The sequence below is a fragment of the Danio rerio genome, chromosome 25 (genome assembly GCF_049306965.1).
Source record: "Danio rerio strain Tuebingen ecotype United States chromosome 25, GRCz12tu, whole genome shotgun sequence".
Taxonomy (NCBI): domain Eukaryota; kingdom Metazoa; phylum Chordata; class Actinopteri; order Cypriniformes; family Danionidae; genus Danio; species Danio rerio.
The window spans coordinates 12,343,918-12,367,500 of NC_133200.1; the positions used below are offsets into that span (position 1 = coordinate 12,343,918).

General features: G+C 34.4%; 1 protein-coding gene and 1 long non-coding RNA gene across 51 annotated transcripts in view; one reads left to right on the forward strand and one right to left on the reverse strand.

Moving 5' to 3' along the window:
• The window catches only part of agbl1 (AGBL carboxypeptidase 1), a 395,646-nt gene that overhangs the window by 212,170 nt on the left and 159,893 nt on the right, over nucleotides 1-23,583 (forward strand). For 49 of the 50 annotated variants that reach the window (XR_012400282.1, XR_012400287.1, XR_012400283.1 and 46 more), the window contains 7 exons: nucleotides 627-1,006; nucleotides 7,289-7,372; nucleotides 11,118-11,210; nucleotides 11,620-11,768; nucleotides 18,092-18,179; nucleotides 18,286-18,415; nucleotides 19,934-20,087. Coding sequence is in view for 43 of the 50 variants with exons in the window: in XM_073942875.1 (XP_073798976.1) it covers nucleotides 627-1,006; nucleotides 7,289-7,372; nucleotides 11,118-11,210; nucleotides 11,620-11,768; nucleotides 18,092-18,179; nucleotides 18,286-18,415; nucleotides 19,934-20,087 (1,078 nt within the window). In the remaining 7 variants the exon portion in view is untranslated. Of the gene's footprint in view, nucleotides 1-626; nucleotides 1,007-7,288; nucleotides 7,373-10,673; nucleotides 11,211-11,619; nucleotides 11,769-18,091; nucleotides 18,180-18,285; nucleotides 18,416-19,933; nucleotides 20,088-23,583 lie in introns of all 50 variants that reach the window. The other variant, XR_012400288.1, reaches the window with a different exon arrangement.
• On the reverse strand, nucleotides 8,604-14,534 carry LOC137489331 (uncharacterized). Its single transcript, XR_011008747.2, has 3 exons — nucleotides 14,217-14,534; nucleotides 12,235-12,280; nucleotides 8,604-9,814 (listed from the first exon to the last, which is right to left on the reverse strand). It is a non-coding gene; the product is annotated as an uncharacterized lncRNA (long non-coding RNA).

A 23,583-nucleotide genomic window follows, 5' to 3' on the forward strand; every position in this document is an offset into this window, starting at 1 on the left:
TATATATATATGGTAGTGTTGTAGGTTCCTCTCTCTTTCAATGAGGCACAAGCCTATTCTGAGTGAGTACAAATTTTCGGCTTATTGGCTCCAGCTCTGGCACCACCCCCTATGGAGAAGCTATGTCCATTGGAACTGGTGACAGTACCCTATATAGTACCCTATATAGAACTAGGCTGCAAGGAAATATTGGCAAAGGACCACAAGCCAGGAATGGCACTATAGTCATATGCAGTAATAGTGTTGGCGCAATCTCACAATCAACACAATCTCATAGCAATTCGTAATTTGTTGATTTACTGGCCAATTCATATTTATTTGTACGATCTCATTTGTACATTCTAGTACAATTTTCTCAACCCTCAATGAGCAGTAGGGTTAGGGGTCTATGCCTTCTTTTGAAAAACATAACTTTTTGTATGAATAAAATCATCTGAATTTGTACGAATTAGCCTCTTTTCTGTAAATACGTGAAACAGTTATGTTTTCTGAGATCAGGTTTGTCAACATGTAACCACAAGGCTCTTGCCTCTGACTTCAGTAAAACTTCTAAAATAAATCCACCCTAGATGAGCACTAATCCTGGTAGAAAAGCAATATAACAATGAGCCAATTATGTTTTCTAGGATTTAGACTCCAGCTCTGAGGTCGATGAAAGCTCAGACGATGACAGCATTCTGGAAGGTGAATCGAACTACAAGCTGAATGACCACAGAAATTCTGCATCACCGTCCATTCGAGAAAACCACTTCAAGACAAACGACTTCCATAAACACTATTTTGGCTGCTCGAGGAAAGGACAAGAAGGCCAGTCCAGCATGGTGGATCGTCTTCTAGAGAAGTATGGAACATCCATTCCCAACCATGATCCACGTCTCTATGCGGCCACCGCAGCTGATACCAAGTCAATTGCTGGATACTCTATCCTAGCCTTTCCTGACTTTTGGGGTCACTTGCCTCCACAAGAGCAAGAACCCATGGCTAAAAGACCACCACATGTGCAAAGGTGAGTAGACAAATCTTTATCACAACTGTCTATACTAAATGCTATCTGTATTATTTTGTCCAATTTTTCCTTCAAAACAATAGAAAATTAAAATTGTACTTGATGATTCATGCTAATAATAATAGTTATACAACAATTCATGCTATTTGATGTTAACAACTTACTAGCAACATGCTAATGTTAGCTAAAACTTGTTAGCAACATACTGAATCACGCTATTTACATTTTAAACATGCTAGCAATGCTGTATATTAATGTGCTAACAACAATAAAATAAACCACTATAATTTAAACCTGCTACTTATGCTATTTTCATGCTAATAATTATACAATTCATGCTAATGACATGCTAATTCATGTTCACAACAAATATGCTAATGTTAGCTAAAACTTGTTAGCAACATACTACACCTTGCTATCTACATTTAAAACACGCTAAAACATTATTAACATGCTAACAACATGTTTAAACATGTTAGTGATACTATATGTTAATGTAATAACATTTGAACACACCAATGTATTCAAAACATGCTAGCTACTTGTGCTATCATCATGCTAATTATTTTACAACAATACATGTTATTGGCATGTTAATTCATGTTCACAAATTACTAGAAAAAATGACAATGTTAGCTAAAACTTAGCAACATACTGAATAATGCTATCTACATTCTAAACATAATAAAAACATTATGAACATGCTAACAACATGTTTAAACATGCTACTAATACTATTTGTTAATGTGCTGACAAAATTAAAGTAAACCACTTTAATTAAAATATGCCAGGTAATTGTGCTATTATCATGCTTATAATTATACAATTCATGCTAATGAAATGCTAATTCATGTTCAAAACTTGCTAGCAACATGTTATTGCTAGCTAAAAAGCATTAAAAACATACTGAATCATGGTATTTACATTTTACATGCTAAGAACAATTTAAACATGCTAACAACATGTTTAAAAATGCTAACAATACTGTATGTTAATGTGCTATTAACATTAAATCACAACACTATAATTCAAACATGCTAGCTACTTGTGCTATTATTATGCTGATAATTATACAATTAATGCTAATGGAATGGTAATTTATGTTCACAACTTACTAGCAACGCGAATGTTAGCTAAAACTTGTTAGCAACAAACTAAATCATGCTATCTATGTTTCAATTAAGCTAAGAGCAATTTAAACATGTTGACATGTTTAAATGTGCTAGTAATGCTATATGTTAATGTTCTAACAACATTTTAAACATGCCAAAAACATGTTTAAACATGCATGTAATGCTGTATTTTAATGTGCTAACAACATTAAAACAAACCACTATAATTCAAACATGCTAGCTACTTTTGCTATTATCATTCTATTAATTATACAGCAATTCATGCTAATGGCATGCTAATTTTTTTACAACTTACTATCAACATGCTATTGTTAGCTAAAACTTGTTAGCAACATACTGAACCATGCAATCTACATTTTAAACACATTATGAAAATTTTAAAGAAGCTAACAACATGCTTAAACATGCTAGTAATACTATATGTTAACATTAAAACACACCACCATAATTAAAACATGCTAGCTACTTGTGATATTATCCTGCTGATAATTGTACAACAACTCGTGCTAATGGAATGCTAATTCATGTTCACAACTTACTAGCAACATGCTAATGTTAGCTGAAACATTATAAACATGCCAAGAACATTATAAAAATGCTAACAACATGTTTAAACATGCTAGTAATACTGTATGTTAATGTTCTAACAACATTAAACCACACCACTATAAATAAAACATGCTAGCTATTTGTGCTACTTGTGCTATCATCATGCTAATAATTATACAACAATTCATGCTAATGGTATGCTTATTCATGTTCACAACTTACAAACAACATGCTAATGTAAGTTAAAATCTGTTAGCAACATACATCATGCTATTCACATTTTAAACATTTTAAACATGCTAACAACATGTTTAAACATGCTAGTAATACTGTATGTTAATGTTCTAACAACATTAAAACATACCATGGTAATTAAAAGATGTTAGCTACTTGCAAAAAAAAGCTGTGGACTTAACGCCCCCAAATTACATCACATTGATTCAGTCTCAGAATTCACAAATTACTAATTGTTAATATTATTATTATTATTTTATTATTATTATTATTATTATTATTATTATTATTATTATTGTTGTTGTTTTATTATTATTATTTAGTGGCATTTTATTTTTGTCTAGCAGTATTTACCCTGCTGTTTGTGAAGCAATCAAAAGCATTTCACTGCATCATTCTTATAATCAAATCTGAACGCCGTGTTGCAAAAACAATCCTTATTGAACATCAAGCAGCTCTCCGCTCACTTGTGATCATGTTTAATATTGGGTATTAAGGGATTTAAAGAGACAGACACTTTGAGAGACATCTGGGGAACGGCGGAGGGGAATTACTCTAGAGTTTTGTTGCTCGTAAAAACTGTGCCATTATAGACTATGACAAGCATCCCTGAAAAAAACATCAGAAAGCCGTTTGATTCCATAAAGACACTTTTACGAAACCTCCCAGAAGATGCCTTAATTCATATTTTACTTTCTGTCTTGAGTTTTTTGCATGAACTCTATTCCAAATAGCAGCAATTTCCAAGCTTTTTACTTGCTTCTGTTATGTTTGCTTGCTGCGATTGCTAGAAGAACAATGCAAATATTAGACTTCATTTATAAGCTGATTTGTCTCTAAATCAGAATACATGGATGCAATTTAAGACTTATTTTCCATCGTTACTTATACATTGCCGTATGCAAATGATTGTAAACATCGGCACCAACTCATTAAACTCACTGTAAGTAGAAATGAAATCCATTAAAATATTCCTCTCTTACTTAAACTCTTTTGCCTTAAGTGAGTCTTTCTGCTCTCGCTGGCTGCTTTTTTTTCTCTCTCTCTTTTCAGTACGCATACCGAAAGACTCTTTTCTAGTGAGGAAAAGCCCTTAAATCTATATCTAATTATGGTAGCCCCCTTCGGAAAACTTGTTTTTGCTAAAAACTTTCTTCAATGTGCAAGGGAGAGATTAAAGGAAATAGACATTTATTTCAGACATTTCTGTACTTTATTGTGTTTCCTCACGGGCAAGATAAGTTTATATGGCTTCTACTGGTGTCATTTCAGTACAAAGTTACTTTTGTTTTTTTATATTTTCAAAGAAAGTGTCACATTTAGAAAGAACCTAACACCACATATGACTTTATCTTCACAATTGACAGTTGATAAACTTGATTTGCAGTTAAATTGACATCCTAAAATGCTATATGTTAGCCATTTAATCTTCAAAATATGTCTGAGACATCATTTTGATAGTATTTGCAAGAAAATGGATCGTTACAATGTTTATCTTATAGACCTACACTGCACCCTTTTGACATTAATAAAGGACAGCAGCCATTTTAGATTTCGTTTAATAGTGTTTTTGCTAAATGTGCTAGTGCTACATGTTACCTCCTATCTGCTACCTACTTGATACCTGCTACATGCTAGTCACTTGCCTAATGTGTTAGAGATGAAATATAACATGACATCACTAACACGCTTTAATAAACTGCTAAGATAATTGCTAAAGTTGGGCTAAACCATGCTATAAACATGTTGAATTATGTTAGCTGTTTGCTAAAGGATGTTAGTGACATCTTCAATGATGTTAGCAACTACTACTTGCTTGGTTATTTAAGCAACTCCTTTAAACATGCTTACATGTTTTTCTGATGCTTTACATGTATGCTTTGCTAGCTTGCTACATAAAAGTACATTCTAGCAATGTATGAACATGCTAGTAATGGTAAAAGATGTTAGTGATGTGTTAAATCATGCTTGGAACATGCCAGCAACTTCTGTTTAGCCGTAAACTCTTGCCTTTTGCATAAAATCTTATTTGTTGTTCCAGTTATTTTCACTAGACATCATTTTTACATAATAAAATAGCATTATTTTCAGTTAAATATGAAAGACATAATTACAGTTTTACTACAAATTTGTTTCCTATTTTTGCCTATTAAGTTTGAAACATTTGCAGTTTATTCAAATTATTCAAATGCTTTAAAAATAAGTAAATAAAAAAATAAAAATAAATATTTTTAGTCAGTTTGACTGATGTAAGTTGACATGACTGTAGAAGTTATTTTGAGTCAATAAAAAAAAAAAAATAGCAGCAATATATATTTTTTTCTTTTACAGTTTATGCCTATTAAAGGGCCATAACCCCACCCCACTCCCCCTTTCCCTCTTTCGGTTCAAGTTTACCTCAGAAATTTTTCAAAAAATGCTCAGAAATGGGAGTGGAGTGCTGTGAGCAGAGGGATAAGTGGGCATGGCCTGCAGGTAAAAAGAGGAGAGCGGACAGCTGTTGTCAGTTGGCTCACAAAATGAGACAAACTGTGAGGAGACACACGAATTTATAGTTTACAAAGTTAATATGCTAATAAATAAACAGCAAGTAGTTTAATTTAACTGATTTATTTGTAATTTTATAAAAACATTACCACAATTTCTTATATCATTATAAAGATTATCGTGTTTATATAAACATTATAAATGATGAGGACTTCTCTCCTCCTCAATGCCTGGGTCTGAATGCAGGCACAGTGGATAGCAGCACAGCAGGTCTATTGCTCTATCTATTCCAACCATTAGCCCTGCCGTTAATCTGGAGGATTTTAAACATATGTGAACACAGCAGCATGGGTATAGGCGATGTGTCTGAATGGTGACAAATTTAACTGATAAAAGACAAAATCCGCCATTCTCTGATTCTCATACAGCTCTCCTGACAAAAATGCTTGCTGCAAACCAACAGCTTTGCTGTATTGGCCTTGACAATATTGCAGGGAAAAACATGCTACAGACCCTGTGGCTCATGGAAACAAACACATACGCCCCTTGCCATCTGCTGACGCGGTCTCACACAGTCATTGGGTCTCTCAGCTTGGCAGGTCTGCCTTGCCTTCGGAAAGCACATGCTCTTCTGAATAATTAAGAAGCCGGCTCTTTTCATAGGTTAAAAAAAAAAACTCCTCTATGAATAATAATGAGAAACCTACGTGTCATCACTTCACTAGCAGGTTCGTGCTGTGTCACCAATTTTGTTCCTGCCCCAAAAATTAGTTTAAACTCGGAAGATGAAATTAGCTGACAAAAGCTGTAAATGATCCAGTTTTCACTACGGTTGACAGGTGCTAACGTTGTCTTGATCTAACTGATGCTCAACAAACACAAATCTGATAAAAAAAAAAAAAAATCTTTAAAAAGAACTCAAGGGTGTCTTGAACATTTAAAGGATAGAGAGCATGTTTATGTCCTGTTTTATAGCTCATTCCATGAAATCAACATCTTGATGAGAGTGTTGTGTGTTTATTGTTGGCCACAATGGACTGTAAACTTTATTTTGGGTTTATTCATTCAATCTCATTATCACCTGAAATTTGCTCTCAGAATTGGATTGTCCACATATTTTATTATACATTTATTATTTTTTTGCATTTTCCTTTTTCACATTAGGATAAATGCCTTATAATGTTGTTGTTTCATTGCGACAAAGAACCTAGAAAATTAGCTAGTTAGCATCATACAGGGCAAAAAGATGAAGCACTATAGGTTTGGTTTGGAAAAGGCATCATGGAAACAGCATCGAGAGTGATGACTGCATATTATTATTATTATTTTATCAGACTGTTTCATACATGTAAAAGTAATAGCTGAGAGATTTGCTCAAAATGAAATCTCATTATTTACTCACAGGCTTTTCTGTATTCTATATTTTAGAAGAATGTTCTGGCTAATCTTACTGACACAATGAGTAACCCCTGCTGAAATGAAATATTTCACCCTAAAAATGAATAATTTCAGTGGTTACAAACTTTAAAACTGCTACAGTAAAAATAAATAACCTGGTTAACAGTACTCCCCCTAATGATGTGTAGTGTTAGTACTTTCAAACACGTGTGTGAAATACTATAAATTAATGATATACAGTAGTTTATTGTAAATTTTAGAAAATTATAATTATACAGTTTTTGCCATATTTCAATGGTAAAATATTGGCAACCACATAGTTTTATTTTATTTTTTTTATGTATTACATTTTATGGATTGTTTGACTCCAAAAAAAGTCATATTATATTATATTATATTATATTATATTATATTATATTATATTATATTATATTATATTATATTATATTATATTATATTATATTATTATTTTGCATTTCAGAAAGAAAGTTTTTGAAGACCTCAAGCGTGTCATTTGTCCTGAGGACATGATCAACAAGGTTGTTTTTGACATGGATGAACCCAGGTAAGCTTTTCTTCGTTTCGGCTAAAGCATTTTTTTCATTAGATCCTCGAATCAGTCGCATGGGAAACATTTCGATTGTTAATAATTTATAATTAATAAAAGAAATTAAGCCCATTAAGTGCCTTTAATGCGTCATAATGGATCTTTCACAGGGACACGCTGAATTGACACTATGTCGGCAACCAGAACATGAAAGATCTTTTTTTTATTATTGCAACAATCACAGAATATTGATACATTAAAAATTATTAATAAAAATAAAATATATTTAACTAAAATATATATTATTGGCCATATGAAGGTTGATTTTTTATTTTAAAAAGTGTATTTTACTCACAGTTGATATACAGTTGAAATTGAATGATGCTATCAGAGCAAGGAAATTTTCACAGTATGTTTGATAATATTTTTTCTTCTGGAGAAAGCCTTATTTGTTTTAATTCGGCTGGAGTAAAAACAGTTTTAGTTTTTTTTTTTTAAACCATTTTAGAAACAAAATTATTAGCTCCTTTTACCTTTTTTCGATAGTCTACAGAACAAACCATCATTATACAATGACCTGCCTTATTACCCTAACCTGCCAAGTTAGGCTAATTCACCTAGTAAAGCCTTTAAATGTCACTTTAAGCTGTATAAAAGTGTCTTAAAATATCTAATAAAATATTATTTACTGTCATCATGGCAAAGATAAAATAAATCAGTTATTAGAAATGTGTTCTTAAAACTATTATGTTTAGAAATGTGCAAAGAAAATCTCTCAATTAAACAGAAATTGGGAAAAAATAATAAAATAAATGCAGTAATAATAATAATAATAATAATTATAATTATAATAATTATAATATATGTAATATTATTATTATTATTGCATTTATTTGTTATAAATACATTATTAAATTTGTTAATATTTATTTTTTATGATTAAAGTTTTTTTTACCAAATTAAAATTATGAGTTAAAATAATTATTCCACAAAATCATTCCTTCCTTCCTTTCTTCCCTCCCTCCTTCATTCCCTCCCTCCTTCCTTCCTTCCTTCCTTCCTTCCTTCCTTCCTTCCTCCCCCTTTCTTTCTTCCTTCCTTCCCCTTCTTTCCTTCCTTGCTTCCTTCTTTCCCTCCCTCCCTTCTTCCCTCCTTCATTCCCTCCTTCCTTCCCTTCCTTTCTTCCTTCCCCTTCTTTCCTTCCTTGCTTCCTTCTTTCCCTCCCTCCCTTCTTCCTTCCTTCCTTCCTCCCCCTTCCTTTCTTCCTTCCTTCCCTTTCTTTCCTTCCTTGCTTCCTTCTTTCCCTCCCTCCCTTCTTTTCTCCTTCCCCCTTCCTTCCTTCCTTCCTTCCTTCCTTCCTTCCTTCCTTCCTTCCTTCATTGCTTCCCTCCTTCCCTCATTCCTCTCTACTTCCTTCCTTCCTTCCTTCTTTCTTGCTTTCCTTCCTTCTCCCTTTCTTTATTCCCCATTCCTTCCTTCCTTCAGTCATTTCCTCCTTCATTCCTCCCTTTTTTCCTTCGCTCCTTCCAGCTGCAACCCATCTCCGGGAAACATCCACACACACACTCATACACTACGAACAATTCAGCCTACCCAATTACCTGTACCACATATCTTTGGACTGTGGGGGAAGCCACACGAACAAAGGGAGAACATGCAAACTCCACACAGAAACGCCAACTGACCCAGCCGAGGCTCGAACCAGCAACCTTCTTGCTGTGAGACAACAGCACTACCTACTGCGCCACTGCGTCACCCTTCTTTCCTTTCTTTCTTTCTTTCTTTCTTTCTTTCTTTCTTTCTTTCTTTCTTTCTTTCTTTCTTTTTTTTCTTTCTTTCTTTCTTTCTTTCTTTCTTTCTTTCTTTCCCCAGTCTCCAGTGTCCCCCTGATGTGTGTCCCAGTTCCCTTCGATTCTTCTCTAAATTTTTTCTATCTTTTTTGTGAGTTAATTGTTGAAATAATGCCTTAATATTTTTGTAATAAATTGTTGTGAAAAATCTATATTTCTTTGTTTTCTTTTTCATCATTTTTTTTCCTGTTTCCTTTTTTATTTCACCCTCTTTTTATTTTTTTCTACTTCCTTTATCATTAAAATCATTGCCATCTATCATTATTAAAAGTATTTATCCTAATAAAAAAATGAGTCAAAATATAGTCACAAAAAAAAAAAAAAAAAAAAAGAACACACACAAAAGGCATACTTCCCGGGCTGTTTGTTTTGATGGTACAGTTGCTCAGCTTGTACGTGTTTGATGTGTTGCTGCTGTCAGGGTCATTCTGGGTGATGAACTCCTGAATGGACAGCGTCTCTCTGTGATGGACAGCTTGTCGTGCGGAGCTGCTGTTTACCATCATGCAGTTCAGAAGTGTTATGTTGTCAGGAAAGCGTGTCTCCATCATGTGGACACTGCTCTGCTGTTGATCTGATCAGTCATCTGAAGTGTGACTGGAATCTGCTGCTGTGAAATCAGGGATGTAGAATTGTAGTTAGCAGACTGAATGAATATCTGGGAGATGTGTGCTGATAATCCACTGCTTTGTTGAGCTAATGTAAGAGTGTAATGTGATGTACCTCTGTTTCTTTCTTTGTTTCTTTCTTTCTTTCTTTCTTTCTTTCTTTCCATCTGTTTCTTTTTTGTTTATTTTTTTTATTTTTGTTTGTTCGTTCCTTCATTTCTTATTTAATTTTGATTGTTCTTTCTTTGCCCCTTTCTTTATTTTTTACCTTCCTTCCTTCCTTCCTTCCTTCCTTCCTACCTTTTTTCCTTTGTTTTCCTTCCTTCCTTCCTTCCTTCCTTTTTTCCTTACTTCATTCCTTCCTTCCTACCTTTTTACTTTTGATTTTCTTCCTTCCTTACTTCTTTCTTTCCTTCCTTCGTTACTTTCTTTTTCCATCTGTTTCTCTTTTGTTTCCTCTTTTCGTTTGTTCGTTCCTTCCTTCCTTCTATCCTTTCTTTTTTCCTTTTTTCATGTGTTTTCTTTTGTTTCTTTTTTTAATTTCACCCCCTTTTTATTTATTTTTGTTCGTTCATTCGTTTCCTCACTCCTACATTCCTTTGTTCCTTTGTTCCTTTGTTCCTTCCTTCCTTTTTTCCTTTGCATCTGTTTCTCTTTCCTTTACTCTTTTATTTTACCCCTATTTTTATTTGTTTATTCTTTCCTTCCTTACATCTTCCTTCCTTTATTCCTTCCATCTTCCTTCCTTCCTTCCTTCCTTCCTTCCTCCTCTTTCTTTTTCCATCTGTTTCTCCTTGGATTCCCATTTTATTTCACCTCCTTTCTTATTTTTTTATTCTTCTTTTTCCTTTTTTCATTGAGATTCTGTTCTCCATTCCTCTCTCCAAACTCCTTACTTCCTTCCTTCCTTCCTTCCTTCCTTCCTTTCTTCCTTCATTGCTTAATTTCTTTTTTTTACTTTTAAAACTAAATTTTTTTTCTGCTGTAATTCCTATTATTCTTTCAACATTCACTTTTCATCCTTTTCCCCACATTTCTTTTCTTTTCATTTAAAATTTCTTCCTGTCCTCTCTTATGTTAATCTTTTATTTAATCTATTCTTATTTCTTTTCATACATTAATTCTCCTGCCTTTGTATTGCCTTTTTTTCTCTTTCTTCTGATTTCATCAAAATTTTCACGTTATCATTCATCCTCTTTCTTTCTTTCTTTCTTTCTTTCTTTCTTTCTTTCTTTCTTTCTTTCTTTCTTTCTTTCTTTCTTTCTTTCTTTCTTTCTTTCTTTCTTTCTTTCTTTCTTTCCCCAGTCTCCAGTGTCCCTCCGATGTGTGTCCCAGTTCCCTTCGATTCTTCTCTAAATTTGAGAGTGGAAACCTGCGAAAAGCCATTCAAGTCCGCAGGTGAGAGTCTGCATTCCTATACAGTGCACGTACACACACACGTATACACACACACACACACACACACACACACACACACACACACACACACACACACACACACAGCAGCTCACCGAGTGCCCTTGGGCCTCATTTGTAGTGCATTGGCAATCACACTCTCTCTCTCTCATTCTTCTGTTTCCACACTTTCAGTAAGCTTGTCTCCTCGATCAAATCAAAGATGTGTCTGCGGAGCTGTTTCGATGTGCCTAAATAAAAATGCAGACGTATTTTTCCCCCCAAATAAAACGTGGCGGCGTAACAGCAGATCTCTCTCTGTCGTTTACATAACACATTTCTCAGTCTTCCTCTCTCCTCTTCTCTCCAACACCCACTTTGTCTGATTTTCTCCTCTCTGTCTCTCTCTTAGTCATGAATATGATTTGATTCTCAATGCCGACGTCAACTCCTCTGCACACTGCCAGTGGTTTTATTTTGAGGTCAGCGGCATGATGGCCAACGTCCCTTATCGATTCAACATCATCAATTGTGAGAAAGGAAACAGCCAGTGTAACTACGGTAAGCATTAGCCTAGATATTTACTCAAATAGGACATTCAATGCACTAAAAAAAAATCAATCATTGAATTTACTTTTTTTATACAGGCGGAATTTAAACAAACAAATTAAACTTAGTAATGTTAAACATAATTTGTTTGTTTAAATTCAGACCATATACATTGTTTGCAACCACTTACCTTTAAAAAATTGTTAATTAAATTAAACTTTTTTTAGTATGTAAGGGATAAAGTACATTCAGGTGGTTGTTATGGCAGAATAAAGGCCAACAGTCTTATTTGCATACGAAAAGGTTTTTTTTTTCTGCAAACACAGCCATCTGGATGTACTTTATCCTGCTTATTACTTGGCTATTTGCCACAAAACAAAAAAATTGGCACAAAACATTGTTATGGATAGTTTTTTAATTGTTTAATTAAATGCAAAGCTGACAGACATGAAAATGGCTGAATGGAGCATACACTAACCTGCATATTATCCAGTCACAAGATGGCGCCAAATAGAAGTTGTTATCTAGAAATAACGTACATTGGAATGTCAGGAGTGATCAATCAGAATCAGTATTCCAGACAGCCATGCAATATGGTATTTTATGAATAAAAGCTTATACACACCAGGATGTTTTTTGCTCACATTTATTGTCAGCATTTTTCATGACATTTTTTCTGCATTCAAACCCAGGCAATTTTCATCGATATTGAGTGAAAACACAAAATCACCCCCTGACATTAGATGGTGCTTAATGAGCTTGCAAGTCTTGAAAGAAAAGGGAAATTAAACTCACCATCAAATCCTATTCGCTACTCTCCACTACTACTGACATTATTGTAGTTGCAGTTATCATACAGCTCTTTGTGTTCAGACACCAATGTAAAAAGCAGCTCTACTCTGATCTTGCCTCGGTCTTCAAATACTTAATAAATAACCTACTATAAATTAAAAGCATAAATGTATGCTTGTATGATTTTTTGTTTTTTCAAGCTTCGATGATGTAAAGTAAATTCCACTTTTAAATAATAGGTCACCTATAGCTTTCGCCACGGCTGTGTTCAAATTACTATCGATGTTTTCAAAGTATACTACGAAGGTAGCGCATATGTAAACATGAAGATCGCTAAAACTCAACTTTAAAAATGCTTTGAAAGCAAATTACACCTTAGAATGTTCTAAACGAATAAGGTATACAGGGGGATAACTGACAATAGAACACAACCAGGAACTATGTTTCTAACTACAGCTCTAGAGGTGTAGTTGCAAACACAGAAGTTTTTGATGCAGTTTGCGAATATTTGTTGGACTGATGGATTTGGAAAACGGCAAATCAGCAAACTTTGTTTGTAACAACACAACTTGCGACCTTAGTTGGCTAACGATGGTTTTTGGAAACGCACCCCTTATTGGTTTGAAAGTTTTTGATGCGGTGTGCAAAAAAAAAAAAAATAGGCGTTTCTTTAAAAATGCCGCTTTTAAGACTGACGTTTTACACATTGGTGTGCTTAATTACATTAGCGCCCTTTGTTTAGTCATGAGGTAATAAATGTTGACAAAAAACCCGAGCAAAAAGCGTCCCAGTGTGAATGGGTCTTTAGGGTCCAGGAATAAACAAAAAAATAAATATAATATATAAAATATAATAAATAGAGTTTCTACTACATGTTATTTTGGAATTTTAGGTTGTGTTTTGTTATTATAAATTATAGATAATTACAGCTAATATATTCAAACATTTAAAGTGCATATTTGTAATTTCAGTGGTAGAAAAAATGTAAACAGCAGTATTTTGAAATATATGTTGCATATATGACATATAGAGCTTCTGTATAGTTCTAATCATATGTATGGATACTAATTGCATTATGGACTTTTTTTTGTTGCAAATTCAACTCATTTAACTCTATGCAGTTTGTCAAAATGAGTTTATTGACTTATACTTTGTATAAGTATTGGATTATATTTAAATTGTATAATAAATAAGATAAATAATAGTATTGAACTAAAAGAAAAAGTACTAGCAGTTTATTAGCAGGTTTTTGTATGATAATTAACAACACCAACCCATAAAAAAGTATCACTTCAAACTATTATAAAAATGTCAACATTAAACTTTTCAACATTAAAAGTTGTTGGAGGAAAGATCAGTGTCCCATAATGCAGTTTAAAATCATAAATAAACTGAAACAACTAATGCAAATCACAACTGGAAAAAAATTAACAGGTTAATTTTAGTGTAAACAGTTTAAGGTGCTCATTTTTAATATTTAGTTTTGTTGCATCTTTTTTTGTAAATATTTCTGTATTCACCACCAGTGCATACACGGTTGTATTTCTTACATGTGTTGGCGAGGGTTAAAAGATCTGTTTTTATCACCGCCGACCAAAATCATAAGATGCCCGATTGTTCTATTGGCTATGATTTTGTCTGAAAAGGAACACAGCATCGCCAGCTTACCCAGATTCAGAAGACGCTTTGGTGTTCGCAGCTAAATCATATCATTGCTTCCCAGCGGTGGGCCGAGCAGCTCTTAAATCTGACACCCGCCGTATATCCCACAAAAATACAGTTCTCCGATCCTCCCCCGATAAAGCCTTTCCAATGGCCCTTGACTGGCTTTTCTTCATTTTGCTGTGCAGCTGGGCATTATAAGAGACTCGCGCTGGCCCCGACTCAGTGTTTTATGCCTCTGTATTAAATGAGATGTCCTTTACTGTTGACCTTATTTGAGTTTGAGTAAAACTCACTCCCAACACTCTTGTACTTTGAGGGAATGCATTTCAGGGCACTCTGTCAACTTCTGTTCCTCAATGGAGACGGTGTTTTGGAAAAATGCCATCTTTGGCATATTGGCTTTGAGAAAGAGAGTCCCTGCCTTTCTTTGAAAGACTAAAAAGATATTTGCGATCAATTTTTAACAGCAAAATTTATTTATTAATTCATTTATTTATTTGATTGTTCCTTTACTTATTGTTGTACTCACTAATTTACGGAATTTGGCGCTTAAAAGATCGTTCTGTTTGTCTATCTATCTATCTATCTATCTATCTATCTATCTATCTATCTATCTATCTATCTATCTATCTATCTATCTATCTATCTATCTATCTATCTATCTATCTATCTATCTATCTATCTATCTATCTATCTATCCATGTGATTTTTGCTTTTACTGTTCACTAATAATGTAAAATAGTTAAAATGATTTAAAAGCAATTTCAAGTGTTTACACAGCTGATGACTGGTGATAAGCTAGTTTGTCATGCTGTCCCAGGAGAGAGCCCTGAGCTCATGAGATTCTCGAGCCCGGGGCTCCCTCCCCTTTGTATGGTGGTCCGATGGAGGCTCGTCCCCGGCGGTGGGTGCAGGGGCGGCGTTCTGTGAAGGCCAGCGGCCCTGTGTTTAAAGCCGCGGACTTGTTGGTGTGCTCTGCTGAGTGGTAGTGCGCTGGATGTCGGGTAGGGGAAGCGAGAGGAGCCGTGTAGTTAAGGTTGTTATCTTTGGTTATTTATACTGAGTTAGGAATCGTCTGATTGGTGGTTCGTACATTAGCTTGACTCAGGGCCAGCCGTGTCAATCACAAGCACGTGATGCTCTTGAAATTAGTTTATATATAAACTTCACTTAATGTGTTCTTTTAGGATAAAATTAAATAAATAAGTTATAAATTTATAAATATATTTTTTTATTTAAATAAAAAAATTAAATAAAAAATAAAAACCCAGAGGATTTGCTTTAAAATGGATCTGAATATAAGGCCTCGTTTACAATGTCAGGTCTTGATGCTCAATTCTGCTTTGTTGCCTATATCTGATTTATTTGCCTCTCCGTTTACATGTTCTTTTAATTGTGACCCATATCTGATTCATGTCTTAACACTTGCCATACAATTTACGACATTTACGGTTCTAGCATCTGCGCTACACTAGCCATGATGAAAGAAATTGTCTTGCTTTTTGCTCTGAAAAATATGCAAAGTTCGGCCAATTTTAAAATTATTTTAAGGCGTTGGAGGAGGGAAACGGCCGTCATCGCAGCTTGCGCCTATGGTTTGTAAATGTTGTCCTCCACCATTCGGCGAGATCTCAGGTCTGGTGGGAGCAAATTTTTACGACTGACCACTTTCCTCCTCCATGTTTCCTCTGTTGTTGTTGTTGTTGTTTACCTCATTGGTGTCTCCACACATGCTCTTTCTACATCATTAAACTGTAGAGAAATACCACATTGTCGCAAGTTTAATGACATACAAAACGTAATACCTCAATAAATGTGGTCTGCCTATTTACATGATAGTCGCATTGATATACGATTTAAATCTAATTTATTTTCACATATGAAGGAGGCCTGAAACGGATCTCTGAATATCTGAATTTAGACGATCATAGAATAGATCCGATCTCTGTCACACATGAGCACACAGGGCAGCTTTTTTTATTTTTATTTTTCGTTAAATTTAGCTAAATATTAAAACTATTTTACTCTTGTGACATAAAGGAGAAATTATTGTATAATGCTGAATAAGGGCTTACATTTTTAAAATTTAATAATTAAAAAAAATACTGTTTATTAAATAATCACGACTAATCTTTTACAAAATAAAAGTTTGTAATTTAAAAATAGATTTGTATGTATTATGTATTGTATATATAAATGCACATATATTTTGTAAATACAACTTTTATTTTGTATGAGATTAGTCACGATTTATAATTAAACAGTAGTAAAATATACCATTTAACTAATTCGGCCTTTAAAAAAAGTATGATGTATATATAAATTCTTGCAATTATATATCATTTGTTTTATATAAATGTAAATAAGCATTTAAATCTATGTTTATTTAAATGTATGCAACAGTTCTGTCTGGTTGTATAATCTTATTGGCTGATAGCTGTGCAATATTAAAGCAATATCAGCACTCGTACAGCCTTTTCACTCTTGTGTATTACTCCGCCCACACTAGGACTAAAGAGGGACTAAACAACTCACTACAGTGACAAATATTGCTGCTGTTTCACAACATAATGTACTTTTGAGGCTTTTTATGTGAGAATGTGAGATTGCAATTATACAGTTTATCTATAAGGATAAAGCCTATTTGATATTTTGTTTTCATAAAATTATAGCTTGTTGGCAACAATATTTCCCGCCGTGAGCACTCCTCTGATGGCTACTTATACTAAAGTATGGTGGGTTTCTTTATTTCAGTCTACTAAAAAAAGGTATTGGTTTAGGCTATATCTTGGTCACAGTCATCTATTATTTACTCCAGAGCAAATAGATTTAACTTCAATGTTAAGTTTAGCTTAATGCTGAATAAAACCTTGGTCATTATTCTTTTGACTGATTTACATATTTTAATATTGTTGCTTGTTAAATGTAATTAATCGATAAATTAATTTAATATAAAATGCAGTAATATTTAATAAAAAAAATTTTGTACAACAAATTTTGGGGAAATTTAATACAAGGAAATTGACTTTACATTGTACCACAAGATGACGACAGAGAAGGAATAATAAGCCTGGGGGATAAAAACGGTTTTCTCATCGTAATGTTAACTTTAAAACTAAAGCTGAACAAATTATTACAGAACAGGTAAGTGACATTCTAGGTTGATCTCTCCCTTTTGTATTTTATATTGCTGTATTTATATAACCTTGTAGTGTTTGCTTTACTTTGGATTTTTCTGGTTTATTTTTTTGTGAAACTGTGAGAAATACTGAAGGAATACTGTGTTATAATCTTAAAATGTGAGCAAAATCATGTTTTATAATCACATAGACATTACAAGGCTCTACATTTTGCTGGATAATCATTCAGATACTAGTTCTAAAGTGATGTTTGTGAAGTAGCATTGGTTTCCACTGTGCTGATGGTCAGCTGCAGATGTGAATGAATGGTGGATAAAAGCAGCTCCTCGTACAAAATGGTTGTTGAGAATCTCCGTGTTTGATTGTCTTTTTTATACACACAATTATGCCTTCAAACTGTTGTTTAAACACATTATTACACTCATAGCAGTATACTATATACAGCCATATTGCACTGCTATGAGTGTGATATGGCTCATATAAATAACACATATACAAAGTATATACAAAATTATTATGTAAGCACAAATATGTTTACCTACAGAGCCTGCCCAGGGTGTACCCATAAATAACTTGATGAGCAGTTTAGCACTGTCACACTATAAAAGTCCACTCTTTAAATGCTGCTGATTGCTAAAGCTAACAACCGCATGTTTAGCAATTACAGAATGACCTTTAAGTGAGTGAATGTTTGACATGGCTGGTGACCGTAGGGTTGTGGGCTGTTTTTTCAATCAGGCATGCAGCCTGTGCTGTATTCAGTGAGGGAGGCTCTGGAGGGAAGACCACACTGGCTGCGAACAGGCTCTGAGATCTGCTACTACAGGTACGTTTAACCTCACATTTCTGCACTTCACCTCACTTTATTATACCTTTTTTTATGTAGTCTGTTCAATATGTTAAATTTGCAACTGTGCTTTTGCCTTCCTCAGAAATAATTTTTGCCCTAGAAGAGGTCAAAAGCATCCTTTCTACACGCTGACCTTCACGGTGACCTTTCGCCATGAAGATGACGTGTGCTATTTGGCCTATCACTACCCTTACACCTACACAACTCTTCAGGTGCTTAATATAACACACTTTATATGAATCATGTTTTACAGAAGCACTGAATCCAAAATTTTATCTGACATTTAAAACGTAGATAAAAAAATGTTGGTTTTACTTCTAGGAACACCTTTTGGGGGAAATTAATTTTGTCCTATAGTTTGTTTGTTTTTGTCTTTGTTTTTGTTTGTTTACCCACTTTTGAACTTGTTCCCATGCCAGAAAATGGGAATGATTTAAGCTCTAGAAATGCCATTTGGGAAAACCGCATAGTTCCTAAAGGGCCTTTCACATCTGAGAAACTTTTTTATAGTTTCTAAAACTATTGGTGGAAGTGTCCTCTTTACAGAAACTGGGAAGAATTTTAACTCCACAAACCATATTTGAGGGGAACTAAATTAGCTCCTTTCACAACAAAGGATTTTTTTTCAGTTCCTACTGTTTTTAGAGGAAAGTGTTTTGATTTTCCATCACAAGACATGTGAATGATTTTAGTTCTAGGAATGCCACTTTTGGGAAACCCAATTAGCTTCTACATCGGAGGAACTTTTTTATTAGTTCCTAGAACTATTGGCAATAGTCCCCTTTTCCCAAGAACTGGGAAGGATTTTACCTCCACAATCTCTTTTTGGAGGGAACTAAATTAAATCCCATTAGGTTTTTCACGCTAGAGGAACATTTTCATTGTTCCTATAACTAGTAGTGGAAGTGTCCTCTTCCCAGAAATTGGGAAGGATTTTAACTCTACAAACCCCTTTTTGGGGAAACTAAATTAGCTTCTATAGGGAATTTCACAACAGAGGATTCTTTACACAGCTCCTACATTTTTTGGAGGAAAGTACATGCACTTGAACTTCCATCACAGAAAATGTGAATGATTTTAGTTCTAGGAATGCCACTTTCGGGAAACCCAATTAGTTTCTACATCAGAGGAACTTTTTTTTATATATAGTTCCTAGAACTATTGGCAGAAGTCCCCTCTTACCAAGAACTGGGAAGGATTTCAACTTTACAATCTCCTTTTAGAGAGCACTAAATAAAATCCTACTAGTTTTTTTTACACTAGAAGAACATTTCCATAGTTCCTAGAATTATAAGTGGAACTACTCACTTTCAGTTTGAACTGAAGAAACTGCAGACAATTTAGTTTTAGGAAGGCCCTTTAGGGTGTAATAAATTAAATCTTATTGGGGCTTTCACACTAAAATGTTTTCACAGTTCCAGTCATCGACAAAAGCAATTTTTGGTGTTACAATGTTAGTTATTAAAAATTATATTTAAGGGAACTAAATTAGGTCCTACTTCAGGTTAGGGTATTATCCAGCACATTAGGAACTACAGTGATGTAAATGCGTGCTGAATAGGACAAATGACTGTTACATGAAACACTGTATTTTACAGTGCTTTCCTCTGATTTCATTTGACAGCTCATGTGTTTTAGAGCCAACAAATTTAGGTAGCTATTAGTTTCGCTACCCAACCTTAGGTATCATTACCAAACATTTATTAAATATTTTTCCAATCAATTTCTAGACTCATCTGAAGATGTTGGAGAAATCAGTAGACCCCCGGAAAGTTTTCTTCAGGCACCAAAACCTCTGCGACACACTGGGGGGAAACTCCTGCTCCTTAGTCACGATCACAGCCTGCCCCACTTCCAGAGCCTGGAAACATCTGCACCAGCTGCGTAAGTATCACACCAAAGCTCGCAATGAGTCAGATTTATGCTCTTGTGTATCAACACTCACACCTGTGTGCTGAGTGTTTGTGTTTATGAGTGTGTGTGCATGCATACAGTCTGGCAGCTCTTCAAGGCATTTGGAGGATCTGAGCTTTGATTCGTCTTGTCAGAGGAGGAGTTTTGGAGCTGGGATGTGGGTGGGTGAGTGGGTGGATGGGGGGAGGACACCGGAAGATGGGGTGACGATGTTTGACTCACTGTTTGAACTTTTCATCCACTGGCATAACATGTTTAAAAGAAGAAGGAAGGCACATATAGATAAAGAGGAAATCAGGTTCTTGTTGGAATCATTCTATGGGCTTTATTTTAAAGACCTAGGCTCATGAGTTATGGGTAAGTTTTGGGCATAACTTGCATTAAACCAATCAGTTTCATCTCTTATTCCCTTTAAGAGTCAGTTGCTTCGAGCCATGGCACAGTTGCTATTTACATAGTGGACTTGTAAGTGGAAAAACTGAACACTTCACCAGCAGGAAAACAGTTAAACAGACCCACTGCAGCGAGAGAATAAAGAACAAGCCTCTTTCATTTGGCCTGTTTACTCTCTTTTTACTTTACCTTTACTCTTTACTCCTTTACTTTGGTGGATAAGGAAACGGTGTTGTACGCACTCTACTGAAGACATCCATTAGCCTACATATTTAATTTTGTTAGTTAATCACAAAGATTTACTATATATATATAGTTAATCACAACTCTTTCTAAATTCAGTTCTAATTTCCAGCAATTGAACAATAATAACGAAGTGTGAGTTATATCTGGACACACATTCTATTCATTTGCCCCATATGGTGATGCATGCACATCCCAACCTGACTTCATCAAATAGGACATGTTCCTGGATTAACATCTATGTTGATTTTGGAACAACATTCCAATCAGCCAGCTAGAACTAAGCAATATGTTTACTGTTTATGTTAAGTTTAGGCTTGTGATTAGGTTTATGCACTTCAACATGATTGCTACTGTCCAACTATTATTCCCCTTTGATTTTGGGAATAATTTACAGTTTTGGTTGGATTTTGGGTATAGGGAATAGGTATTAATTACATTTTCGAACACAATTATGTTCCAGGATCAACATAGATGTCACATCATACTTGCGAAATCATGACGCGCATGATGCATGTCTCAAAAACCTGACTGGTGGACAAATCTAAACTTGTTTTTATTGAAACAAATATGGACATAAAAATACTACTGATAAAAATAACATTATACAACTGCAAATTGTCATGAATAAATTGAAAAAAAGCTATTATTTGCTATATAAACAACGTGGCGCAAAAACGTAAAACTTACTGTTGCACTGGTCTGAAAATAGCAACAAAATCAAACCATAAATGTCCTATTGTGTCTTATTGTGCTGGGTGTGTGATGGGGCCCCTTCTTTTTAGTCCAGGGATGTTTCTCAATATGCATTTTTCAGCTATCTTGTGTCCTTGTGCTCTTGTGTAACAATATCATCAATTGCCAAAGTTCAGTTCCAAAAGTCAAGACTGCACAAACAAAGGAAAATTGAAAGTTCCAGGATGCGTTCTTGGAATCGATGATGCACTGATGCAGACTTGAGCTCAATACTCGCTCTAGAAGTCCTAGAAGTCATTGCGACTGGAAATATGAGGCGCAGCATTGTTTTTATAGATTTATTATTGAAGTTCAGAGATATAACTCAGGAGTTTCCCTAAATGAGACGATGAAAGTAAACATTACCATGAAAACTTTAATAAAGGCATAAACACATTAAGGGTGTTTATTTGCCGAAATTTGTATTAAAATCTGTTTTTTTTGTCTTTATGCATATTATATATTGTGTAAAGGGGAAAACACAATAAATCGTTGCATGAATGCTGTCATGTTTAAATCATTTTCGGTTAAAAACAGGCAAAGGTCGTGTGACCATCAGCAAAAACGCAACATCTCATTACTTACAGGATGTGTTCTGTGTTCTCGCAGTCTCCCAAGTTCGAGTTCTTGGAATTGAAAACAGCCTAGAACAACCATGAGTCCACCAAGTGGCGCAAATGGATTTGCTATTTAAGCAATGTGACACAAAACATGAAAACTAGTGTTGCTCTGGTCTGAAAATATAAACAAATCACGCCATACACCTTATTGCGCCGGGTGTATGATGGGGCCAATATTTTTTCGTGTCAACCCCACTCCCTTTTTTATTTATATTGATTATTCTATTATCTAAGTATGATGGTTAGAACAGCAGGAACCGTTGCTACTTTACCAATGTCACTTTAGATATAGTATTTGAATAATTCTTTAGTGTAATGTCTAAAGTGATGACAACACAGGTGATTTTTCTCACATTTTAAGATTATAAGGCTGAAAGGCATGAAATGCCATCAGTCTACAGACATTTCCCACTATCTCTCTGTTGCAATGAGGAGATCACAATAATTAACCCAGAAAAAGCCAAAGCAGCGCAAACACTACCAGATTACTGTTGTGTTTGCGATAAGAAAAACATTAAACGCATGCGGGCATTTCTTCTTTCTTTCTTTTTACTGATTTCTTCTGCAGTAGCGAAAACAGGAGACACATTAGAAACAAACAGATGGCCAACCAAAAAGAGTCCCATCTCAAACTCAATACAGTATGGTATAAATACAGCACTACACCATACGAAGGAGAAAGACTGACTTTCACCATTTAATTAATGATTTGATCAGCAGTAGTTAGAAATTGCGCTATTTTCTCCTGTTAGGGCTTATTATGCTATCTCTGTTGCTATTTTGTGCATGGACAACGTCAACTGTCTTTGCTCAATGACAGGCTAATGGCTGCCAACACGCTGTCTCTGAAATTATAAATATTTTAAAATAGGCACTATCCTTAAAAATAAACTGCATAGTTGAAATCTAAGCAACTACATTCTCGACTAAAAAGCCTCAAAAGTACATTATGTTGTCCAACAGCTGAAATATGTGTCAAACTGTGGTAAGTTTTTTTTATATCTGGTATCACTCTATATGGGCAGAGTAATACACAAGAGTGAAAAGGACATATGAGTTCTGATATTTTTATAGTTTCTATAATTTTTTATATTCTTAGAAAAATATATAAATTAACATAAAATATACTTGTAATTTATTTTTAATACTGTATTCAAGGCATACAGAGCATAGTAATTATGCAATGTTGTTTTATTTATTTAAAAAAAAACTTCAGTTACCTAAACTAAACACATAAATACATTCGTCTCTCGATCATATATGACATGATGAACATATATTTATGAATTTATTTATTTTTCTTATTTCTTAATTTAACTATTATCCTTTTTTTTCTTTTTCCCTCGTGTTGCATAAATTCATTAGTAAAAAGTTTCCAAACTTCGTAATCTGATAACTTAACCACCACGTGGGGCAGTAATATATGTGCACTGATGCCATGAAGGACGCTCTATCATTTTCACCTTGGCCCACTT